Source organism: Plasmodium sp. gorilla clade G2 (genome assembly GCF_900097015.1).
Source record: "Plasmodium sp. gorilla clade G2 genome assembly, chromosome: 7".
In the NCBI taxonomy this organism is placed as follows: Eukaryota; Apicomplexa; class Aconoidasida; order Haemosporida; family Plasmodiidae; genus Plasmodium; species Plasmodium adleri (nom. inval.).
This window is the reverse complement of record NC_041699.1, coordinates 182458-207454: the sequence shown is the minus strand read 5'-3', so window position 1 is coordinate 207454 and position 24997 is coordinate 182458. Positions and strand designations below refer to the sequence as shown.

General features: G+C 17.3%; 5 protein-coding genes across 5 annotated transcripts; 3 read left to right on the top strand and 2 right to left on the bottom strand.

The window, feature by feature from the left end:
* Positions 1-88: 88 nt before the first annotated feature.
* Positions 89-2971, bottom strand: PADL01_0703800 (conserved Plasmodium protein, unknown function; the record flags this gene model as incomplete). The annotated part of the gene is made up of 1 exon (XM_028681075.1): positions 89-2971. One exon carries the CDS (start codon positions 2969-2971, stop codon positions 89-91), a length of 2883 nt encoding a protein of 960 aa, XP_028537489.1.
* Positions 2972-5045: 2074 nt separating this feature from the next.
* Positions 5046-8695, top strand: PADL01_0703700 (methyltransferase, putative; the record flags this gene model as incomplete). Its single annotated transcript, XM_028681074.1, has 2 exons — positions 5046-7890; positions 8145-8695. 2 exons carry the CDS (start codon positions 5046-5048, stop codon positions 8693-8695), a joined length of 3396 nt encoding a protein of 1131 aa, XP_028537488.1.
* A 1134-nt stretch (positions 8696-9829) lies between these two features.
* Positions 9830-10948, top strand: PADL01_0703600 (peptide chain release factor, putative; the record flags this gene model as incomplete). The annotated part of the gene is made up of 1 exon (XM_028681073.1): positions 9830-10948. One exon carries the CDS (start codon positions 9830-9832, stop codon positions 10946-10948), a length of 1119 nt encoding a protein of 372 aa, XP_028537487.1.
* Positions 10949-12709: 1761 nt separating this feature from the next.
* On the top strand, positions 12710-16360 carry PADL01_0703500 (conserved Plasmodium protein, unknown function; the record flags this gene model as incomplete). The annotated part of the gene is made up of 1 exon (XM_028681072.1): positions 12710-16360. One exon carries the CDS (start codon positions 12710-12712, stop codon positions 16358-16360), a length of 3651 nt encoding a protein of 1216 aa, XP_028537486.1.
* A 566-nt stretch (positions 16361-16926) lies between these two features.
* Positions 16927-20952, bottom strand: PADL01_0703400 (phosphopantetheine adenylyltransferase, putative; the record flags this gene model as incomplete). The annotated part of the gene is made up of 1 exon (XM_028681071.1): positions 16927-20952. One exon carries the CDS (start codon positions 20950-20952, stop codon positions 16927-16929), a length of 4026 nt encoding a protein of 1341 aa, XP_028537485.1.
* Positions 20953-24997: the final 4045 nt, after the last annotated feature.

The window sequence follows — 24997 nt, the reverse complement described above, 5'->3', positions numbered from 1 at the left end:
GGATCAATGAAAAAAAAAAAAAAAAAAAATACTTATATATATAATATATATATATATATATATATATATACATATATATATTTTTCATTCATATATATGCCCCAATTTTAGCCAATTTATTCTTCCATTTCAGTTCATAATATTTGAAAGCGCTTGATATATTTTCATTAATATATGAATTCATTTTAAAATATTCTATTTGTCTACTCATATGTTTAATTTTTTTGTGGGATTCATTTGAACAACTTGATAGTGATGAAGTACTTAAAGTTTCATCGCTACTTATGTATGAATTTATGTTATTCTTTTCTTTTAGCACATTTGTTGTTTTATTATAATGATCGATATATTTTTCTTTACATGATTCCATTTGATTTTCTTGAATTTCCATTTTTGTTAATTTACAATTTTTGTTTGTAATAGAGTTTATTGATTTTGTAACAGAGGTATGTAAAGAAATATTTTTATTTTCATTTAATATGTCTTTATTTAATATATCATGATTAAATGTTTCATTTTCCATTACATAATGAGATAAAGCTTGTTTTATGTTTTTAATGATATTTTCATATGCTGCAAAAATGTTTTTTTCTTGCTTGTTTATATTATTATCTTTTAAAATACATTTAATATATAATAAAGTGGTATTTAAGCAATTTTGTAATATACTCATAATATCATTTTTTACATTATTATTATATTTGGATTTATTTATATAATCTTCTAATGTATATTCTTCGTTATTTTCATTTTTGTAATGCAGTTGTTCATTATATTCATATATATGATCCTTTTTTAATTCATTTAAGAAATAATCATTTTTTTTTATTATTTTTTTCTTTAAATGTTCAAGTATGAATTGTATCTCTTGTATAAAACTTTCAATATCATTATTTAGAATATTTTCTAACTTTTCACATATAATATTATCAAAAATATTTTTTTCTATTGATTCCTCTTCTTCATTATCTATTTTATTTTTTATATATTCATTTTTATTTGTATCATGATATTCACCTATATTATTGAATGAATGATTAATTTCATATTCATCGGTATTAAAAAAGGGGTTTTCTGTTATATTTGAATATACGTTATTTTGTTCACTCTTAATATCTTCTATTTGATTTGTGACTTGTTTTATATTACCGGTTTTAAAATTATAATGTTGATCACTTTCATAATCATTTTTCATTTGATGATTATCTTTATAACATTTAATCGTTTCATTTTCATAATATTGTTTGATATCACAATTTTGATCACTTTCATAATCATTTTTCATTTGATGATTGTATTTATAACATTTAATCGTTTCATTTTCTTCATGATTTAATAATACTTTTTCTGTCGTCTGATTTTCTAGACACTTAGAATTGATTAACATATCATTTTGCTCTTGAATAGAATTTTTTTTTTTCATTTCATATAAATTTTCATCTTCCCATTTTTCTTTATACGTTGTATAATTGGTTATATTATGATTGTTATGTATGATGCTCTTTATTTTATAATTGTCATGAGATAATTGGGGATATAATATTTCATTTTGCATAAGATTCAAAGGTATTAATGATTTAGACTTTTTGATATCATGAAGATAATTTTGATTATTTGTTTCTATATGATTTTCTTTTTTGTATGTATCGTATGAATTTTTCTTTTTCGAAGTATTTAGACTAAAAGTACCTGGACAGCTATGTGTAACACTAAAATGTTTTAATAAAGCTTGATTATGTAAATATGTATATGGATTAGTTGTGTTGTTATAATATGATTGTAATAATTTTTTTTGTATTTTTTTACATATATAAAATATTTGCTGGTCATAATTCTTTCGATTGGATACAAAATATGACTTTTTGATATATTCATAAAATACTTTATTATCACATACCTTCCATTTTATTTGATTTGCTAGAATTAATATGAAATAACCAAAAATATATTTATTATTTTTTTTATCATAACATAACATATAACTTTTTTTTCTATAAAATTTTTCACTGAAATCAATAAAATTTAATTCGACAAAACCAAAGGATAGTATTTTATATTTTCCATCTTTAAAACATTTGATATAAATTTTAATAATTTTCTTTTCGTTTTCTAGAAATGGTTCAGTAATTAAAAAACATAAATATAAATTATTAATCTCAGGATCTGTTATTTCTATTTTTTCACTAGTACAAGTGCTATCTTTATATTTTAAATATATTACGATATTTTTATTTTTTAATTTTTCGAATAATTTTTTATTTAATTTTAATTTTCTAAAGTATAGAACATTTACATAAGAGTTGTTTATATCATTATGTTTTGCTATGGACTTATTATTAATATTAGACGGTATATGGTTACAGATATTGTTTGATTGGTTTTTATTGTCGTTCTTTATGTGACTGGTTGTAATATATGGTTTATGATTTATGATGTTTATTTGGCTAGTTATCATATTATTTGTTTCGTTTTGAATACTATTTAAATCATTGCTCATGATATAATTAGTTTTATTATTCATGCTATTTATATGACTAGTTATATTTCCTGAAATATCCATCATATCATTTGAAGCATTGATCATATTATGTGACATGTTGTTCATACTATTATACATTTGGGTCATATTGTTTGACATGTTTATAATATTTTTATAAACTGTGTCCATATTTTTTTTTCTATTTACAATTTGATTAATTTCATTTATTTGGTTTATTCGGTTTATTCGGTTTATTTGGTTTATTTGGTTTATATCATTTATATTGTTTATTTTATTTATTTCATTCATATCATTTATTTCATTTATTTTATTTATTTCACTTTCTTTTTCATCTTCAGTATAATTTTCTTTTTTCAAGTTATAATTAATAATAAAGTTGTTTATAATTTGATTTTTTTCATTACTACTTATTTTATTTTTTTGATCAAAATTCCCTACTTCTGGTTCTTCATCACTGATATGAGTACTCATTTTTTTTTTTTTTTTTTTTTTTAATAATATTATATTATTATTATTAATTAATCATATATACATATATATATATATATATGTTTGCGTATGTATTTATATTTTTACATTATTTAAAATAAACGGATAGAAATGATGATGCATTGAATATTACATATTTATGGTTGCTATAAACTTAATTTAAATATTCTTTTAGTTAATATAAAATTGTAGTTTTTTTTATTTTTTTTTTTTAATATTTTTAAACAAAACAATAGGAAATTTATATATTAAAATAAATATTACATACTCGCGCACACACAAGAAAAAAAAAAAATAAATACAAAATAAAAATAAGATGATAAAAATAATAAAAATAAAAAGGGAAAAGAGGAAATTAATTTCAATTTTAAGTTTACTACCATTACATATTTTACAGCTATTACGAATTATACAAAAAAAAAAAATTAAATAAAATAAAATAAAATAAAATAAGGAAAAAATAAAACCACTTTGAAAAATACACAGAAAAAAAATAAAATAATAATAAATTAAAAAAAAATATATATAAAACATTACATTTATATATTTATATATATTTTTTTTTTTTTTTTTTTTTTTTGTCTAAATTGTAAATATTATATACATATATATTATAAGTGAAATATTTTTTTTTTCAGAAATATTACATGCTAAAATTTGTACATATATGATAAATATTGTCAGGTTGAAATGAAAAAAAAAAACATAAACTTTGAAATACATAAAAATATTACATATATATATATATATATATATATATATATATATATGTTTGATATGGTGCTAATCGGATATAAGTATTATATATATATATTTATTTATACATATATATTTTTATTTTTTTATTAAAGGATACAAAAAAAAATTTAATTTTTTGTAATACTTAAGAAATTTAAGTTGATATATTTTTTTTAAGACATTAAGCTTATTAAGGAATTAAAGTATTTCTTTAAAATAAATAAAAAAAATACAAAAAAAAAAATTATATATACACATATATTATAAATAATATGTAAGTTGTATAATCATATTATTTTTTATGTTAGCATGTATAAAAAGGTTTTAAATTTTCAATATATTAATTATAATATATATATATATATATATATTATATATTATGGTCCTTTTAAAAAAATTGTTTTTTCTTTTCCTTTTTTTTAAGAATTAATATCATTGAAATTAGAGTATAACTTAAAGTTTTTCTAAATAAAATATCCTTTCCAATTAGCTATAAAATTTACAATATATATATATATGTATAATATATATATTTTTATAAATTTATTTATTTATTTCATTATTTTCTCCTTATGACTGTAATAATTAAGGTGTTCTTTTCATTATCATAAGATTATTTTAAAAGGAAGAAAAATATGATATAAAGTTGGTATTATATAAAAATATAAAAACGGTTTGTAATAAATGTATATATATTATATATATTATTTACCCTTGTAGGTATAAATAATTATATACCTTTATGATATGCATATATATATATATATATATATATATATTAATATATATAAAAAAAATTATAATTTTTTGTGCATTAAAAATAAAATTTTTTCTCTTTTGATGAATTCCATAAATATATGTCTTAGAAAAATTATACTTAATATAAAAAATTAAAATTAAAATATATATTAAATATTGATTCTTTATCTTTATTTTTATTAATCCTTTTCCGGCCTATTTTATTTCCGAATATTCTATAAATTTGTTTTTGAAAATAAAGTTAATAAACAATGAAGTATGTAAAATTAAAAGATTAAGTAAATAAATATAAAAAATAAATATAAATATAAATATATATTATATATATATATATATATATATATATATATAAATATTTATATATTTTTATTTAGTTTATTTATTATTTTTTCCTTTTATTATATATATATTACTTTAACTTAAGGTTAAGGGAGGTATATATTATAATATATACCAATAAAAAAAAGGATATATAAATATATATTTCATTGTTAATTTATTTTCGTAATTTTATATTTAAAGATGTCATTTGATATATATTATTTTTATTTATACAAATATGAACGTTGAGAATTTGAAAGGTAAAGATGTAATTATGTTTGACGAGAAGGAAAAGGATGTAATGAATAATATGAAGGATCATGATAATAAGAATTTATATAATGAAGATATTATACTGAACGAAAAAAAAGATAAGAGTCACGATAATAATGATTATGATGAAAAATATGTTGGATTGAAAGAAGGTAAAGAAAATTTTGTAAGTTTTAAAGATAATAAAAATAATGTTATAAATGTAAAAGGATCGACATTTAAAAATAGTGTGACATTTGTTGATAAAAAAAATAATTTCAAAAAGAATGTTATGATTAAAGGTGATTATGCACATAAAAAGGATGATGAAATTTATCTTGATAAGAATAATTTATTTAATGAAATAAATTTATTGATTAAAAAGAAGTTAAAAATTAATGATGTTATAAAACTCGATTTATTTCATAAAGATAATTCTATACAAATAAAACCTTATGTTATATTTGATGATTATAAAAATGTAAATATAGAGAATAAAATAAGTATAGAAATAATAAATTTTTTAAAAAATTGTATAGAAAATAATAAAAAATATATTAACATTCATAGTAGTGTTGTAGAATTAAGAGGTACATTTAATGATGAACTAATTAATCTACCGATACTTAATGAAACCATATTACAAAAAATAAGTAATAATAATTATAAATATAAATTTAATATAGATAATGAGGTTCTTAATTATATATATGTTGATTTATTTAATATACATAAGAGCAAATATAAATTTAAAATATTAGAAAAAATTTTTGAAATCGAAGAATTATATTATTATGATGTCAAACAAGAAAAGGAAAGAAAAAAAAATATAAACATCAAAAAATCAGAAGACTATAAAAATGATGAACAAACAAAAGAATTTATAAATTCGTCTATAAATGAAAATAACAATGAGAACAGTAAAAATGACGATTCTTCATCAAGTGTATGTGCGGACAGTGATGTGTTAATAAATTTATATAAAGAAGTTAAAAAAGAAGAAGATAAGGAAAGAAAACAAAATAATCATGATGATGATGATGATAATATGAATGAAGATTTACATGAGAAAATAAAAAAAAATAAAAAAAAAAAAAAAAAAAAAATCGATAAAGATAAATTATATATTGAAAAATTAAAAAAGTTAGTAGAAGAAGGTAGTGCAGATGAATCTTATAATTCGTCTAATGATAAAAGTAGTGAAGATTACGATGATGGAGGGAATGATAAAAATCAAATATTATATAAAAGGAAAATTATATATTCTAAATGGAAAGCTCCAGTACAAATAAAAAAAAAAGAAAATAAGAAAATATTAAAGAAAAAAAATAAAAATGAAAGTGACAATAAGGAGAATGATAAGTCTGACCATGAACATAATAATAATAATAATAATAATTTGACAGTTATAAAAATATTTAAAGAAGTAGAAAATGATATTGTGTGTGTTTATTATCCTAATAGCTCATACAATCAATGCTTATGCTTATCTTCTTATGAATATATGACAAATGGACATGAACATATCTTACCAAATAATCATGATATTTATGGCCATAATAATAATGATGATACACATATGAATAATGAAAATTTTTGTATAGATACACTTAACGAAGAAAATATTAGGATAAAGAAAAGATATGTAAAAGATATATCCATATATAACTTTTGTTGTGATGAAAAGTATAAGGGGTGTAATTTATATCTTCATATATCTAAAACGAAAAAACTGAAAAATTGTAAATTGAATTATAATATTCCTTATGAGCACTTTTTAGAAAATTATGATATAATAAAAATGTACGAAATTAAAAAGGATAAAGGGAATGATAATAAAAATAATGATCATAAAAATAATGATAATAAAATTAATGATGATGAAAAAATTAATTGTGAGGAACAAATTAATAGTGACCACCAAATTAACTGTGATCAACAAATTAATTGTGATAACCAAATAAATAAGGGAGAGAAGAAAAGAAACCCTATAGGAAAACTGTTTGAAATAGAAAAAGACTGGAAAATAAATATTGATATGCATATAGATATAGAGAAATTAATAAAGGAATATAAAAAGTGTAATAATATAAATGAGGAAATACAAATGAGTGATAATAATCCTATGGATGATAAAAATATACAAAAGTGTAAGTCGAATAAATTACATTATATGATATATAACTTTTATAAAAATTTCGATTGTTTAATGAATTTAATAAATAGATTAAAAAACAATTCGATTAAATATGAATATTATTTCCCTAAAATGATTGGTGATGTTAATGAAGAAATTCGAAAACATTATGATAAAAAAAAAGTCATATTATTAAAAAAGAGTAATATAAAATATATTAGAGTATTTAATAATGAAGTTAAAAGGATTATGATACTATTTTTTGTATCTTATAATTCGAAAATCTTAGATTTAGCTTGTGGGCATGGACAAGATATGTTAAAATATAATACTGTACAAAATAAAGTGTATGTAGGTATTGATTTATCAAAAAAAGAAATCGAACTAGCCAAAGAAAGATTAAACCAAAATGATATGAAAGGCTTATGTAATAGTGACAATTTTATTTTTTTACAAGGAGATATTTTAAATAATAAATTTTATAGGAAATGGAAAAGTAAAAATATTATGTTTGATATTATTTCAATTAATTTAGCTTTACATTATGTTATATATAATGAAAAGTCCTCAAAAAAATTTTTTAAAATTATTGAAAATTTTTTAGAAAATGATGGATTGCTTTTAGCAACTACTATATCTACTGTAACATTGACGGACTTTTTGATGAAGCGATCCAATATTGAAATGAATGGAGGTAGTAAAAAAAAAAAAAAAATATATATATGTATATATATATATATATATATATATATATATATGTATATATGTTTATTTTGTGTGAGCATAAATAAAATTATTATGTTTATATAAAAGATTTGTATTTTTGTTTTTTCTCTCTTCCTATAATGATGAATCTATATATCTTAATATCTACTCTTTTACAAAAAAATAATATTATTATATTATATTATATTATATTTCATTTTATTTATTTATTTTTTTTTTTAGATAATATTACTATTACCCTAGAGAACGACCTATTCACCATAAAATTCGACCAAGAAAACTTGTTGAAAATTTTTAAAAACAAAATATGTCTGGAGGAATTTATAGAATTTATTAATAATAATTCTGGTTCTCAAATAAAATATGATTACTTCAGTAATTTGATAAAATATTCTCTTGATAATGTAGTTGGTATAAAATATTATTTTTATTTATATGATACAATTGATGCTCACGAATTTGTAATTCCTCAGACATATTTAAAAAAAAAGTTAGAAGAATTGGATATGGTTGAGTTATTTAATAATACTGCTATAATGTTTCTTCATTATATAACAAATAATTTAGAAACGTATGAAAAATATGAGAATATTAAATATTTCCATTTATTAAATAAAACTATTGATCATAATATTTTTAAAAACATTAAAGAGAGAATTAATAAAATACATGGCTACAGTAAGGACTCACAAATATATTATGATATATGTTCTTTATATCATGTATATGTATATAAAAAAAATTTCGATGCAACTATACTGGGAACCATGTAAAAAATAAAAAAAATAAAATTAAATAATAAAATAATAAAAGAGAAATGAAAGTAGTCATGAAGATATTATGAATATTTTAAATTTTAATTTGATACAATTTTTTTTTTCTTTTTAATATATTTATTAGGATATATATTATATATTGAGGTTGATTATATATATGTGAATTATCATATATATATGTATTTCATGCAGAAAATTATGTAAATATTTTTCATATATATTTATTATCCTTTTGTTTTCTGTGTATGTTTAATTATATACCTTATATTTCCATTTTAAAATTTCTGTTACACTTGTTTTTATTATCTGATTGTTTTATTGTTAATTAGAAAATAAAAATTTTGTTATAGCTTGTCTCTTCATTTTGTTATATTTTTTTTCAAAACATGAATTATTTATATAACTAAATATATAAAAAATAATTATTATTTTTATTATTATATTTTAATTATGTGTAGCATATAAAAAATAATTCTACATAAAAAAAAAAAAAAAAAAAAAAAAAAATTTATGTATTTAAGAAATATATATATATTTATATATATATAATAATTTTCCTTTTCCAAGTTATATAACACAACATGGAAAACATTACCTTTCAATTATATATATAATATATAATATATAATAATCTTAAACGCTCATATATATTATACATACATACATATATATGTATGTATGTATATTATATTATATCAAAAAAAAAAAAAAAAAAAAAAAAAAATTGCGCTTAAATATTGTTTCTTTGAATTTTTTATGAATAGGAAAAAAAAAAAATTTAATTGAAAAATATAGGAATAAAAAGTAAATGTTAAGGATTTTTATGAAAGAGTATTAAATATATATATATATATATAATTTATTTAATTGATGTATTATGTTTATATAATTTTTATGTGAATGAAAAAATTTCGTTGCCGCAATAAATTAATAAATTAAATAAATATAATATATACATATATATATATTATACCTTTTTAATATTAATTTATGAATTTTTTGTTTATATTTACATATATTATATATATGAAAGCTTTAAAATATATACATATATATTATATTTATTAATTTATATTGATAGATGGAATTTAGGCAACTTAAAAAATTTTGAGGAAGAAATATGATGAAATTATGAATTTGAAGTATAACCTTATCCTGACATTAATCATTTTTTTTTTACAGATATTGATAATGTCTATTTTTGTTGAATGTAGGAAAAAAATAAGAGGATTTAATAATTATTTATTTCTATATAAAGGTGTAAATACCATAAGGAATCGATATAGTTTATGTTCTTATGTAAATAAGGATGTGGAGAATTATTCAAGATATTTTAAGAATTCATGTTCTTTAATATTATCATCTGGTACGGGTGGAACAGAAGCTTGTGATTTTTGCAATATGTTATATAATATGTATATAAAATATTTATGTAGAATAAAGAATAAGAAGAACATAAAGTATGAAATTATTGATATAAGTAAGAATGAATTTGGTATTAAAAAAGTAGAAATAAAGATTGATGGAGAATATAGTTTTTATAATTTTGTTTCTGAAAAAGGAATACATAGATTAGTTAGAAATTCTCCTTTTAATGCTCAAAATAAAAAAATGACTTCTTTTGTAAAAGTTGATGTAATTCCAACTTTAAATTTTAATGATTTAAATGTTATTAATTTTTTGAATACAGCTGAAGGTGTTGGTTCATCTTCATCATCTAAAGTATCTAAAGAATCTTCAGACAAAAAGCAAAATAAAAATAAACAAAAACAATTAAAAGAAAATGACAATAATAATAATAATATGAATAATTCATCTTATGGTGGTAATAATAAAATGAATGATTTTGTTATAAACAAAAGTGATCTTGTTATACAAACAATGCGTTCAGGTGGAAAAGGTGGACAAAATGTAAATAAAGTTGAAACAGCTGTTAGAATTTTACATAAACCAACAAATATTTCTGTCAAAGCTTCAAGTGAAAGAACACAACTTTTAAATAAAAGAAATGCTTTAAAAAGAATTTATGAAAAATTGTTATATTTACAAACAGAAGCTTTGAAAAATAAAAAATATGAACTAGCCAATAAGAGCTTAACACATTTTGGAGAACAAATTAGAAATTATATTCTATATGGTAATAAGATGATAAAAGATACTCGAACTAACGTTTTCTCAACAGATATTGATAAAGTCTTATATCAAGGAGAAATTGATATTTTTATTGAAGCTTATCAAAAGAATTTATAATATTTTAATTCTTATCAATATGATTATATTTTATCATAATATATTTATTTATTTATAATGAGATATTATAATTATGATAAAACACCAGAATGGTGTATAAAAGACAATATTATATAAATTATAATATATAAATATATATATATATATATATATATATATATATATATTTTATTTTATTTTATTTTTTTGTGTATTCATTTGTATGTCATATATTTTACATAAATTTTGCTTATATTTTATCATTATTTTTTTTTTTTGTTTTTAAAAAAACTTTATATTAAAAAATATAGCCATTTTGTTAATTTCCACTTGAAATTATTTATTATTATTATTATTGTTTTTTTTTTTTTTTTTTTTTTTTTTTTTTTTTTTTGTTTGCTTATGTACATTTATAAAATGTCCAAAAGAAATAGGAAAAAAGAAAAAAAATTTGTACATAATTTTACATATTTTGTATACCTCCGTAATAGTAAAATATAAAAACCATCTCCTACATTGCCGTTATTTATTTTATATGGTCAGTTGAAAATATGTTCCACGTTATTAATATATATATATATATATATATGATTACATATATAGAATGAGAAAGAATTAATTTTAGGGTGAACATTCCAATATAGTTAAATGTATTAACAAAAAATATGTTGAAACAAATTCCTTTAATATATATAATAGGGCAGTATACACTTTTTTCATATCCTATGAAAATAAATATATAATTACATAATTTATTTATATATTTTTTAATGTTGATATAGAACAAAAACCTTCAGACATATTTTATTTTATATATAATCATTTTTTTGTTCCTACAACGTTTTCTTTTTTTCCTAATTTCTTTCATGCATATTTATTTGTATGTATATATATTTGTAGGTGTATATAAAACATTTTCAATTTATTTATTTTCCTATTTTACCTTTTAATTATTTAATATATTATATCATGATATGTATTATTTTTATTTATTAATTTTTAATGCGTAAACAGTGCTAACAAAAAAATTCACCATCATATAATATATTTGTATATAAATATATATATAATATATTTTTTGTGGAACTGTTTTAAAAAAAAAAAAAAAAAAAAAAAAAAAAAAAAAAAAAAAATGTATGTATATATAATATATATATATATATATATGTATATATCTACAGGGAAATTTTTATTTTTTATATTAATTCTTGTATTACACCTTGATACTTTATTTTTTATTTTCAATTTGAACGATTTAATTTTTTTTTTTTTTTTAAAAGGTTCAAAAAAATTGTGAAATGTGTGAACATTTTTTTTTTTTATATTTTTTAAAATTTCAGTAAAAACATCATTCATAATAATTAAATATAAAAAAATTTCAGTTTTATGTTTTTTTTTTTTAATGTGTGTTTTTATTTTTTTATATTTTTTCAGATAATTTTTGAAGATTAAAATGTGAAAAATAAAATTTATATTATATATATATATATATTTTTTTTTTTGTTTTCATTTATTATTATTTATGATTTATTTTTTTATGGTTTTTATAATATAACATTTTATTATTTTATTATTTTATTATTCACATTGTATGAAACAGACATAAATGTACACACATATTTATATATATTAATGTTACCTACATTTGTGTTATAATTAAACTTAATTAATTTTTTTTTTTTTTTTTTTTTTTTTTTTTTTTTTTTTCTCCCTCCTCTCTCGCATATTATTTTTTATTATTTTTATTTTTTTTAAAAGTGTAGAATGAAATAATTTTGAAAGATGGAAAAGCTCTTACAAAAATGTTTACATGTGAACAGCTCAGAAAATGGATTAGACGAAGAAGAAAGTGTTTTTCAAACATGCAAGATATTTGTAGGTTTAGAGAATGAAATATCTGATGTGAATTGTATAGAAAATAAAAATATGGGTAATGATTTTTTATGTGGATTTGATAATTATGCAAAAAAGAATTGTGTGGAAGGTATATGGATGGATGAATTGAATGGAAGAAAATCTGGATATATGAATTTAAATGAATATTGTGAAAATAAATTTAATACCTATTTTAATATTGAATATATAGATTATCCTTTAAAATTTTATAAAACTATTTATTTCAATTTTATAAGTTCTTTTGATGAAAATGAAGATAGAAAATGTATTCTAAATGAAAATATAAATATTTTAAATAATTTTTATGAACATATAAGAAATCAGAAATATATTTTATTACATAATGCACATTCAATTCCACATGAAAAGAAAAAAATGAATAGTAATTATAAAAATGGTGATGCACATATGTGTAGTGATAATATTATATCTATAGCTGATGGTGTATCATCTATTAAAAATAGTGGAATTAATGTAAGTAATTTTTCAAATGATCTTTTAAAAAAATGTTTAAATTTACATTTATATAGATGTATAAACAAATCATTATTTGAATATCAAAATGATGTTATATTTAAACATTATAATTTAATATATAAAAATCATGAAATACTTAAACCAATTATATGCAGAAGTGCTTGTTCATCTAATTTCTTAGGTGCGTCTACACTTTTATTTGCTTCAGTTGATAATGATAAACTACATATATGTACTATTGGTGATTGTCAAATGCTTATTATCAATCTGAAGGAATATTATTTCAAACAGAAATTTTTTCAAAAAATTAATATAAAAGTACAAACGTCCAAACAAATCTTGAGCTTAGAAAAAAGAGAAAGCAATGTAACTACTATAGTTGAGGAAGAAAAAGAAAATGGTTATAATAATATATATAATGAAATATTGAATTCAAATCAAAATAATATTATTGAAAATAAATATGATAATTATAAACAATCTTCTTCTTCTTCATTAAATTTTGATATGTCGGATAAAAAAATGGATAAAGAAAATGTTAACTCTTTGAATGAACTCATATATGACAACTCAAAATCGGAAATATCAAAATGTGAATCATCAAAATGTAAGTTATCAGATTTGACTCATTCCGATTTGTCAAAACAATTATCAGTCCAATCCAAAATGGAATTATCAAATATTACCTCCTCTCATATCTTGTTAGATCACTCCCAAAATATAAATACCATCAGTGTAGGAAGTGATAAGACATATACAGACACTAATAAATCCTCAATAAGTGACTTATATTTAAAAAGAAATAAACTATGTGAGAATATTCTTTATAGTGATATAAATGACAATATGAGTGTTGAAGACAGTGAGGAAACCATTTTATATGTAGAATATGAGATTGATGAGGATATATATGAAAAATTTCAAAAGTGCATATCCGAGTGTGATTATAAAATAGGTGATTTATCATTTAAATTAAAGGAAGATATTGTATGTAATGGTTCGAATATTAGATCTGATACTATAATATCTCATAATTTTTCAGATACTACAGAAAATGATATATCAGAAAATGAAAAAATCGATAAAAAATACGTATCAGGTATGACAAATACATTAGATAATGAAACGGGATATAGAAATTTGTTGAATTTTTTTCAAATAGATAGAAATTACATTATGAAAAAAAAAAAAAATAAATATAATGACATTCGTAGTAATAAGGTAAATCTTTCTTATGACTGGATGAATGATATTGAAAATGAGGAATACAATAGTAAGGAATCAAATAAATTACAAGAGGATAAAACAAAATTAAATAATAATAATAATAATAATAATTATTATTATTATTATAGTTGTAAGAGCAAAAATACTTTTAATCATTATCGTTATAGATATGATAATGAAGAAGAATGTCCTTTCGATATTATTCATAAATCTAAAATCCAACAACATTATTTTAATTGTCCTTATCAAATTACATTTATGCCTTCTAATTTTAGTTATGATAATATAAAGAATAATAATTCGTTTAATAGTACTATTAATATGAATAAATATAATGATATAATAACAAAATGTTTAAGATATTGTGATTATTCAACTATTGACCTAAAAAACAATTATATTATCATAAGTGGAAGTGATGGGTTATTCGATAATTTATATGATGATGATATTATGAAAATTATTTTTAATCATTTTTATATTTTAAAAGATAAAAAATTTATCAAATTAAAAGAATTTATTAAATTTAATGAAGAATATAGAAAGGCTGTTAGTTGGATATACAAATCTATATCTAATAGTATAAATAAAGATGATATATATAAAGATCATATATATAAAGATCATATATATTTTTCAAAACAATCCAGTGATGTTTATAATAAAAATTTAATAAAAAAGAAGGATACTAAAGAAATAGATAGGAATGAATTCAATAGAGATGCTACTAAATCAAATAATACCACAAGTGATTATATTAAAAAAAAAAGTACATGCATTGACACATCTCAGGATCAAAATGTATGTAATAATGATAATAATATAATAAATCATGATAATTTAATAAAATCTGATGAAAATAATATGAATAAAAATAATAATGAAAATATAAAAAAGAAAGGAAGTAATTTATTTTTCAATAAATTATATTCAAAGGGAAGTTTTAATTCAAACATGAACAAATTAAATTTCGTTCCAAAAATAAAAAAAATATTTTCATTCAAAGAAAAATATAAATGTGATAAAAACGATGAAGATAAATTGAATCCTTCTTTTAGCTATTCATCAAATATTACACTTAATAATACATTTGAAAAGGAGAAAGAACATAGTCAACATTCTAATTCTATGTGTGATCATAAAGATTTAAAAGAAGTGAATATTCCAAATTTTGAAAGCAGTGATACATTAAAAAAAGATGAATCTATCCAAGTTATAAGAAATAATATACAAAATATGAAGTATAATAAAAATAAGAATCATAATAATTATATGTTAAATGAACAAGATACCTTTGATGTTATATCTAAAACATATGATATAAAAAATGATTTTTCGATAGATATAGAATTAAACAACATAAGATATAATAAAAAGAAGAGAACATTCATTGTTGAAAAAAAAATTGAAGCTTCAAATGTTTTATGTAACTCATCGAATTTAATATTATTTGATGAGAACCTAAATATATATTTAAATACCAAAAAAGCATGTGACGAAATTATAGAGTTATCTTCAATTTTGTCTAATCAACAGGTCAACTATTCATTATTAAAAAAAAGGCGAAAAAAATATAATAACGATAAGGAAAATAAAAAAAATAAAAAGAAAAGTTTTACTGCAAGTTTATTTTCAAATATTCAAGAGAAGGAAAAATATTTATTTGATAAAATAAACTATGATGATATACAATCTAATAAATCAAATGATAAAATTATTTTAACACCTATATCTGAATTTATTTTTGATAAATATAAAAAATATTTTAATATGGGTAAGCCTGATGATACTACGGTTATTGTATCTATTGTAAAAGAAAATAAATATATTTAATATAAAAGGAAGATTATTTTAAATGATCTATTTTTTTTTTTTTCTTCTCATTTTTGTTTTTATCTCTTATGAATTATTAATAACATATAAATGTTACCTTATATTATTATTTTATTATTTTCCTTTTTTTTTTTTTTTTTTTTTTTTTTTTTTTTTGGGTATACTTCAATATTTACAAATTTTGTTTTTAACTGATAAAATCATTATATTTTTTTTTTTTTTTTTTTTTTTTTTATGTCATTTGATTTTATTTTATTATTTATTAATTTTTCTTTTTTTTGTAATTTTTTATTTTAAAAAAAAATTATGATTAATATCAAGAAAAAATAAATTTTAACAAAAAAAGTTAATAAAAAGACAATTTTTTTGTATATACAAAAAGAAAATATATATATATATATATATATGTATGTACACATATGTAATAAAATAAAAAATGACTACACAAAAATATATATATATATATATATATATATATGTATGTACACATATGTAATAAAATAAAAAATGACTACACAAAAATATATATATATATATATATATATATTTATTTATTTATATTCTTTTTAGTATATATTTAATTGTAAAGCACTAAGGAATGAAAAATATGGATAATAATAATTTTCATATTTTAATATACTTTGAAATATAAATTTATAAAATGACATAACATTTAAATTATTGGAATGTTCTAAGTTTATATAGAAAGGTGTATGTTGAAACTTATTTTGTTTTATATTATTAAATTCATATTTTTTTTCAAAATCAATATTATAATTATTGAGTGGGCATAATTTTACAGTGAAATATCTATGAATAACGGAATATTTTTTTTTATATTTATTATAAAGATCGAAAGGATTATTTTCTTCTTTTCGTTTTAATGACCATTTATTATTCATATAACTATTTATAATCATTTCGATATGATTTTCAAAATGTACTAATAATATGTATATAAAATCATCTCTCTCTTTTTTATTTTCAAATATATCATTATAATTTTTTTTTGTTACCTTATATTTTAAAAAATAAAATAAAAAAAACGAAATAAAATAATTATCTAGAAATTCATATATTAATATTTTTCTATAAAAAAATATATTATTATCATTATTATTATTTATTTGTGACATAAGGAAAATTTGTAATCTGTTATCAACATTGGAATCATTTGTTTTATTATATGCCTTCACAAAATTTTTTATATCATTTTTTTTTTTTTTTTTTGTTTGTTCTTTAAAGGTAAGTTCTCTTTCTCTTAAGGGTAAATCATAAGTATTATTTATATATGCATGCGGTAAGGGGGTTATACTATAGTTTTTATTAGGATCAAAATTATTATAATAATAAGAAGAAGGATGCTTTTTACTATTATTATTATTATAATACATATTATTTTCATTATGAATATTTTTTTTGATTTTTCTTTTATTGGTAGATGTGCACATATAATCACTATTAGTTTTTATGCTTACCAAATAATCCTCATCGAATTTGGAGTGGTCCAATTTTTTCTTTGAAAAACATCTTAATTTATATTTACACAAATTATAAGGAGTAATTATATACTTACTGCTATATAATATTTTTTCGTTATTCTGAAAGTTATATGACAAATTATTATTTTCAATAAAAGAATCACTATTTATATGATCACATATGTCATTGGTTTGTTCTCCGAAATTTTTTTTTTTTTTAGAATATTTTTTTGACAAGAATAATTTTTTCTTATTAATGTTACATATATGATCTGTACACATTAAGGTATAGGAGTTATATATATATTTTTTTTTTTTTTTTTTTTTTTTTTGTTCTTTTTTTATATTTTTCTTTTTTTTTTCTGTTGTTAGAAAATTTTCATACATTTTACACAAAATAGATGTTGATAACATCAAGATGGTAAAAACTAGTATCTGATTTAATATTTTTACAAATATATGTTGATCTATATTTGTAATATATATTTTGAAAATATTCTCTTCCTGATTATCAAACATACTAATTTTTTTAGCAAGACTAAAATTTAGTTGGTTATTATCATAATAATAATTATCATTCTTAATATTATTAGGATTCTTTGTTTTTTTTTTGTTATCATATATTTTTTTTTTATTCCTGTTATTAATTTCATTTACTAGTTCCTCTTTCTTTTTTATTATTAACAAAATAATATTATTATAAAAGAAAAAGGAAATAGCCAAAGCCATTTTAATAAATAGAGATTTTCGATTATGCACTGTAATTTTATCAACAAAATGATTGACAAAAAAGGATAATATAACAAATATATTTCTAAAAAAATCATTAACAATAAAAAGATTTTTCTTTTTCATCATATTATTATTATTATTATTATTGTTGTTGTTGTTATTATTTTTATTATTATTATTATTAATTTCCATTTTACAAAAATAATATTTGACTTTTTTTATATAATGTTTTTGAAAAGGCTTTTTCCCATTCCTTTGAAGAAATAAGTTTATATACATTTGAATAATAAAATAATCAATATCAAAATATATACATGCTTCAATAAAATATTTTAAATATTTATAAAATTTGTTTGCTTGTTTTAATAAATAATTTTCTTTTCTAACACATGTTGAGCTACATTTTTCTCCATTTCGTAAATTAATTGTATCAAAAATGTTTAAAGTGGTTTTTTCTTCATATAAATATGATATATTTATATCTTTATTATTATTATGATCATACCTATTATTGAAACATATATTTTTATTATTATCATGAGATGTTTCTATTGTATTTATATGAATAAGATTTTTATTTTTACTAATGTGTTTATTATATTTTTGCATTTTCTGTGCAGCGAAAATACGTCTTCTTTCATTTACAAGCTTATACCCATTAATTTCTGATTCCTTAGATATAGTTAAACAATATAAATCATGTATATCTAGAGCAAAGGATATGGGGTCATGAATTCTTTTTAGGACAATTATTTTGTTATTTTTATTTTTATATTTATCTTTATTGTCATTATTAATATAAAAATATAAATTCTTACAAATATTTTTTATAATATTTTGATTTACACATATATTTGGATATACCATATTAATTTTATTTTTTATTAAAGAAATAAATTGTTTTTTTTCTTTATTGCTTATAAACTCATATTTCTTTTTATATATATGATTATGCTTTTTTGTGTTACTCTGATTATTATTTGTCACCTTACCATTTGTAGTATCTTTTCTATCTTTTTTATGTAAATTCTTATTATTGATCCTACTATCATAATAATTCTCATTTTCATATTGATAATATTTGTCCTTTTTATTTTCACAAATGAATTGACCCTTTTCCTTTGTTATTAAATCATACAAAATATTGTGTGCATTTTTTATTTTTATGAAAGGATTTAAATGTTCAAAGTTTTGAAAAATAAAATTAATTTGATAAACATTTTTGACTAAAAATAAAATATCTGTTATACTAAAAATTCGTAATTTCAGATCATCAATTTCATCTGAATATTTCTTATTATATATATTTTTATTATTATATAATCCAATATAAAAAATTTTTTTCGTTAAAAATATAGAATAAAATAATAAGAGAATATGACCAAGATGGATTTTATCAAATGTTCCTGCAAATAGACCTATGTTACTTTTATTTAAATTTTTGTGTATTGTTTGTTTTATTTTGTATTTCTCTATTTTTATATGTTTAATAAATTTTTTATTTTTTTTGTAATTTTTTACCTGATCGATTTTGTGTATTTGGCTAGTTGAATTATTCGTAATATATTTTTTTTTTTTTCTTTTTTTTTTTTTTTTTTCTTTTTTTTTCTCTCTGTCTTTATTTCTTTTTTTGTTTGAACGTTCTATATCAACATTTGATGGATTAAAAATATATTGATCATTTAGTAAGTATTTAATATTATTTGATAGATTGTATCTTTTAAAATTTTTACATTTTTGATCTTTTAACACATCCAATTGATAAATGAACATGTAAGGTAAAACCATGTGTGCATTTTTATCGTTAAGAAGGATAAAAGAACATGAATCTTTTTTTAATTCTTTAATTTCCTTTTTGGATAATATATCTTTGTAATAATTTTTAAAACAATAATTTTCATAATAAATATATGAATATAATTTATGTATATTATATATAGGTAATACAACACGAACTAAATCATCTAATTTATATTCATAAATATTTTCAATAATATACTTTATATAATAATAAGTAGACATTTTAGTTATACATTTTGAACTAATAAATTTAATAAATAAATAAATATTCCTAATTTTCTTTTTTTCTTTTAATTTATGTATATATAACATTAACGAATTGATATTTTTTTGTATCTTTTGGAAAAATTTCTTTTCTTTAAATATATAATATGATTCATTATTTCGATCTATACTAAGATGATAATTTTGAATAAACAAAAAATTTTTATATATACCTTCTTTACTATTATTAAAATGGTTCATGTATTCTTTTTTCTTATTCTCATATTTGTGGTTTCCTTGCCTTCTCGTATATATAACGAAATTATAATCTTCAAAAATTAAAAAGCCATTTTCATGCCATATATATTTGCTCATTTTTTAAATCAAAACATGGAAATGTTACAAATATATATATGTATATATATATATATATATATATATATATATATATATAATATGATGGAAATGAACTAACAATTATAAGTTAAATTTTTTTCTTATTTTCAAAAGATTGCATTATAAAGAGACTTTCTCAATGTATTGTGTAATACTTAACATTATATGCTCACTATTATATAATAATATATTTGTAGTAAAAAATAAATATAATAAAATTAAAAACAAAAAAAAAAAAAAAGAAATGAAAAGAAAAGAAAAGAAAAGAAAAGAAACAGAGAATAAATGTAATATAAATCAAAAAAACAGAATAAATTAAAAATAAAGAATTAAAAATATATCAATGTATATGTATATATATTATATATATTAAATTCAAAACACTTACATTAATATTTAATGTTGACATAAAAAAAAAAAAATATATATAATATATGATATCATATGATATATTTAAAAAATATATAGTACGAACAAGAAATATTTATGTAACATATTAATGTAATATATAATTAATATCACATTTTATTTCCTTTTTATAAATCTATAAAAATTTATAAAACAATTTATTTTACATAAAAAATAAATATTAAAAATAAATAAATGAAATATTAGCATAATAATATAAAAATAAATAAATCTAAAAAAAAAAAAAAAAATAATAATGAAAACATAATAATTTTGCATACATACATTTTTATATACATATAAGTCCAATTTTTCATATAAAGGTTAAAAAGAAGTTAAAAAATTATATATATTAAAAAAAAAAAAAAAAAAAATTAATAAGATCATCTGAAAAAAAGATAATCAAAAAGAACAAGTTAGTTTTTATTTTTAAAAAACTATTTATGAAAAGAGTTAAAAAATAAGATCAAAATGATATAAAAAAAAGAAAAGAGAGAAAAAGAATTAATATATATAGTTAAAATTGATGAAAACGGAAAATTTATAATAAATCAATATGTATGTATATATATATATATATATATATATATATATATATATATATAACATATAAAATATAACAATAAGAAGAAGAAAAAAAAAAAAAAAACAGAGATTATTATATATTTATATATCTTATTATTATAAGTATATTTGTTTTTTATATTAGACAAATTAAAAATATACAACATGATAAGAAATAATCTTCAAAAGATATTTATAATCATATGAATGATTGTAAAACATTTCGAATTATAAAAAAAAATAATTACCAAAAAAAAAAAAAAAAAAAAAAAGGAAATTATATATATATATATATATATATATATATTTACTATTTCTTTTTCTAATTTTTATAATTGAATAAAATGTACCACAAAATTTTATCTACAATTATATATGCATATTCAAATCTATATATAAATTATAAATTTAAATTATTATTATTTTTTTTAAATATAAGAATAAAAAATATATATTTTTATAAATCTTCTTATTGTTCTGAAAACAAGTAATTTGAAAATATCCTTTCATATATTTTTAATTCGATTAAAAGAAAAGGAAAATTATATTATAATTAATCATTAATTATCATTATATTTTAATTAATAATATATATTTGAAGCATATTTTTATTTAGTATTATTTTTAAAAAGTTCCATATAATAATGCATCAATATATGTAAAAAGATATATATTTTTTCAGCTATCATAATCATTATATATTATATGTTAAATATTATTTTTTCTTTTTTTGTCTTATACATATATATATATATATATGTTTATGTATTTTTTAAACTTATGATTTTAGAAATATATATTATTAATTTCAAAATATTCATAAATTTCAAAATATTTTGTACATTTTTCATTTAGTTGTTTTATGCGAGTACTAAGAAAAGTTAATATTACATTATAGTGTATTATTGTAATATATTTATGTTTCCTTTTTTTTTTTTTTTTTTTCTTCATGTATGCGTATTTATAAAAGATTGATATATATTTATATATAGGTGCGCAATTTTATATTAATTATTATAGATAAATATAATTTTTTTTCAATTATTATATATAAAATTATTTATATATATATACATATGAGTACAACTTTATTTTCATTCATCAAAAGAAAAAAAAAAAAAAATAAAAATTTGAGGTCCATATAAAATTGAGGAAATTTTTTTTCATTCATTTTTTTAAATATATGACAATATTTAATAAGAATTCAATTAAAAATAGTTAAATTAAAAACAATAGGCATAATAAATATCATATATTTATATGAAAAGAAGAAAAAAACAAATTATTATTATACAAACTAATCTATAATATTAATATATTCATATAGATTCCTTTGAGATTTTATAACACTCAAAAGGAATATATATATATAATACATATATAATATATATATATATATATATATATATATATATATATATATATATATATATTTAAGGTGTACACATATAACAAAATATTATGTGTACATAAAATTATATTTTAAAACGTAGAAAAGTCATCTTAAATAATATAAACATGTACATATTTAATTTATTAATAAGTACATATGTAGATAACTTTTTAAAAGATATTATTTACAATTGATGTATATATAATATATATATATTTTTTATATTAAATATATTTAAAAAAAAGTAAAATAGGATAAAATAAAATTGAATATGCTAAATTACCATATGGCATGTAAATATAATATATATATATATATAAAGAAAATTATAAAAAATAATAACGCATAATATCGTAATATATAAATATGTATCAAAAGAAAAAAAGTATATATTATTTTATTCCCATTTTTTTTTTTTTTTTCTATATTATTTATATTTTGTATTTATATTAATATATAAAATATGAATATTTTCCATATTACAAAATTTAATATCTTCTTTTTTTTTTTTTTTTTTTTTTTTTTTTATATTTACAAATTAATAATATCTCTTTCATGAAAGATAATGATCCCTTATTTTTATTTTTATTTTTTTTTATAAAATATATATATATTATATATATATATATAAATATAATTTATAAAAATATATTTTATATAGATATAAAAAAAAGGAATATATATATTTTAATAAATATAATTATACATAAGAAACATAATATTTTTTATATAATCTAGATATAGAAAATATGAATACATACGTATTTATACATAAATAAAATAATATATATATAAATTTATAAGTATATTAATATATATTATATATATAATATAATACAATATATAGCATGTATATGATAAATAAATATTTGTATACTTTTAAAATATTAAAAAAAAAAAAAAAAATTTCATGCGAATTTCTTGTTAGTATTTTATACACCACAATTTTATATGTTAATTAACTCATGATCAAAAAAAAAAAAAAAAAAAAAAAAAAATTAATATGACAAACATATATTATTTATATATATATATATATGTTATTATATATAAATATATAAGGAAAAGAAGTACTACAAAAAAAGAAATATAATATAATATATATAATTATATAAATATATATTTATATATTTTTTATATTATATTGTAATTATTTATTTTATTTTTCATGAAGTCATTTCTGAACTGAATATTTATATAATAATAAATTGTTTAACCCTTATTTATATTCGTTTTTATATTAAGGGGAAAAAATCAAATTAAAAAAACAAATCAGAAATAAAAGAATATATAAAAGAATATATATATATATATATATATATATAATATAATATTTTTTTCATTTCATATATATATATTTTTTTATAATATCAACATATAATTATTTTCTTCTTACATATAGCCTTTGCAATTCATACATATATCTCAGAAAAAAAAAATTAAAAAAAAAATATCTACAATATTATATATATATATATATTTAATATAATATAATTTATATATTGAAGGATGAAATACAATATATTATATTTCATAAAAGTAATATTTATATTTATAAAGAAAACACACATATTTATATTAATATCACAATAATATATATATATATATTTATGTCATATATTTTTTATCATTTTTTTCCATATTAAGTTTTATTTTTGA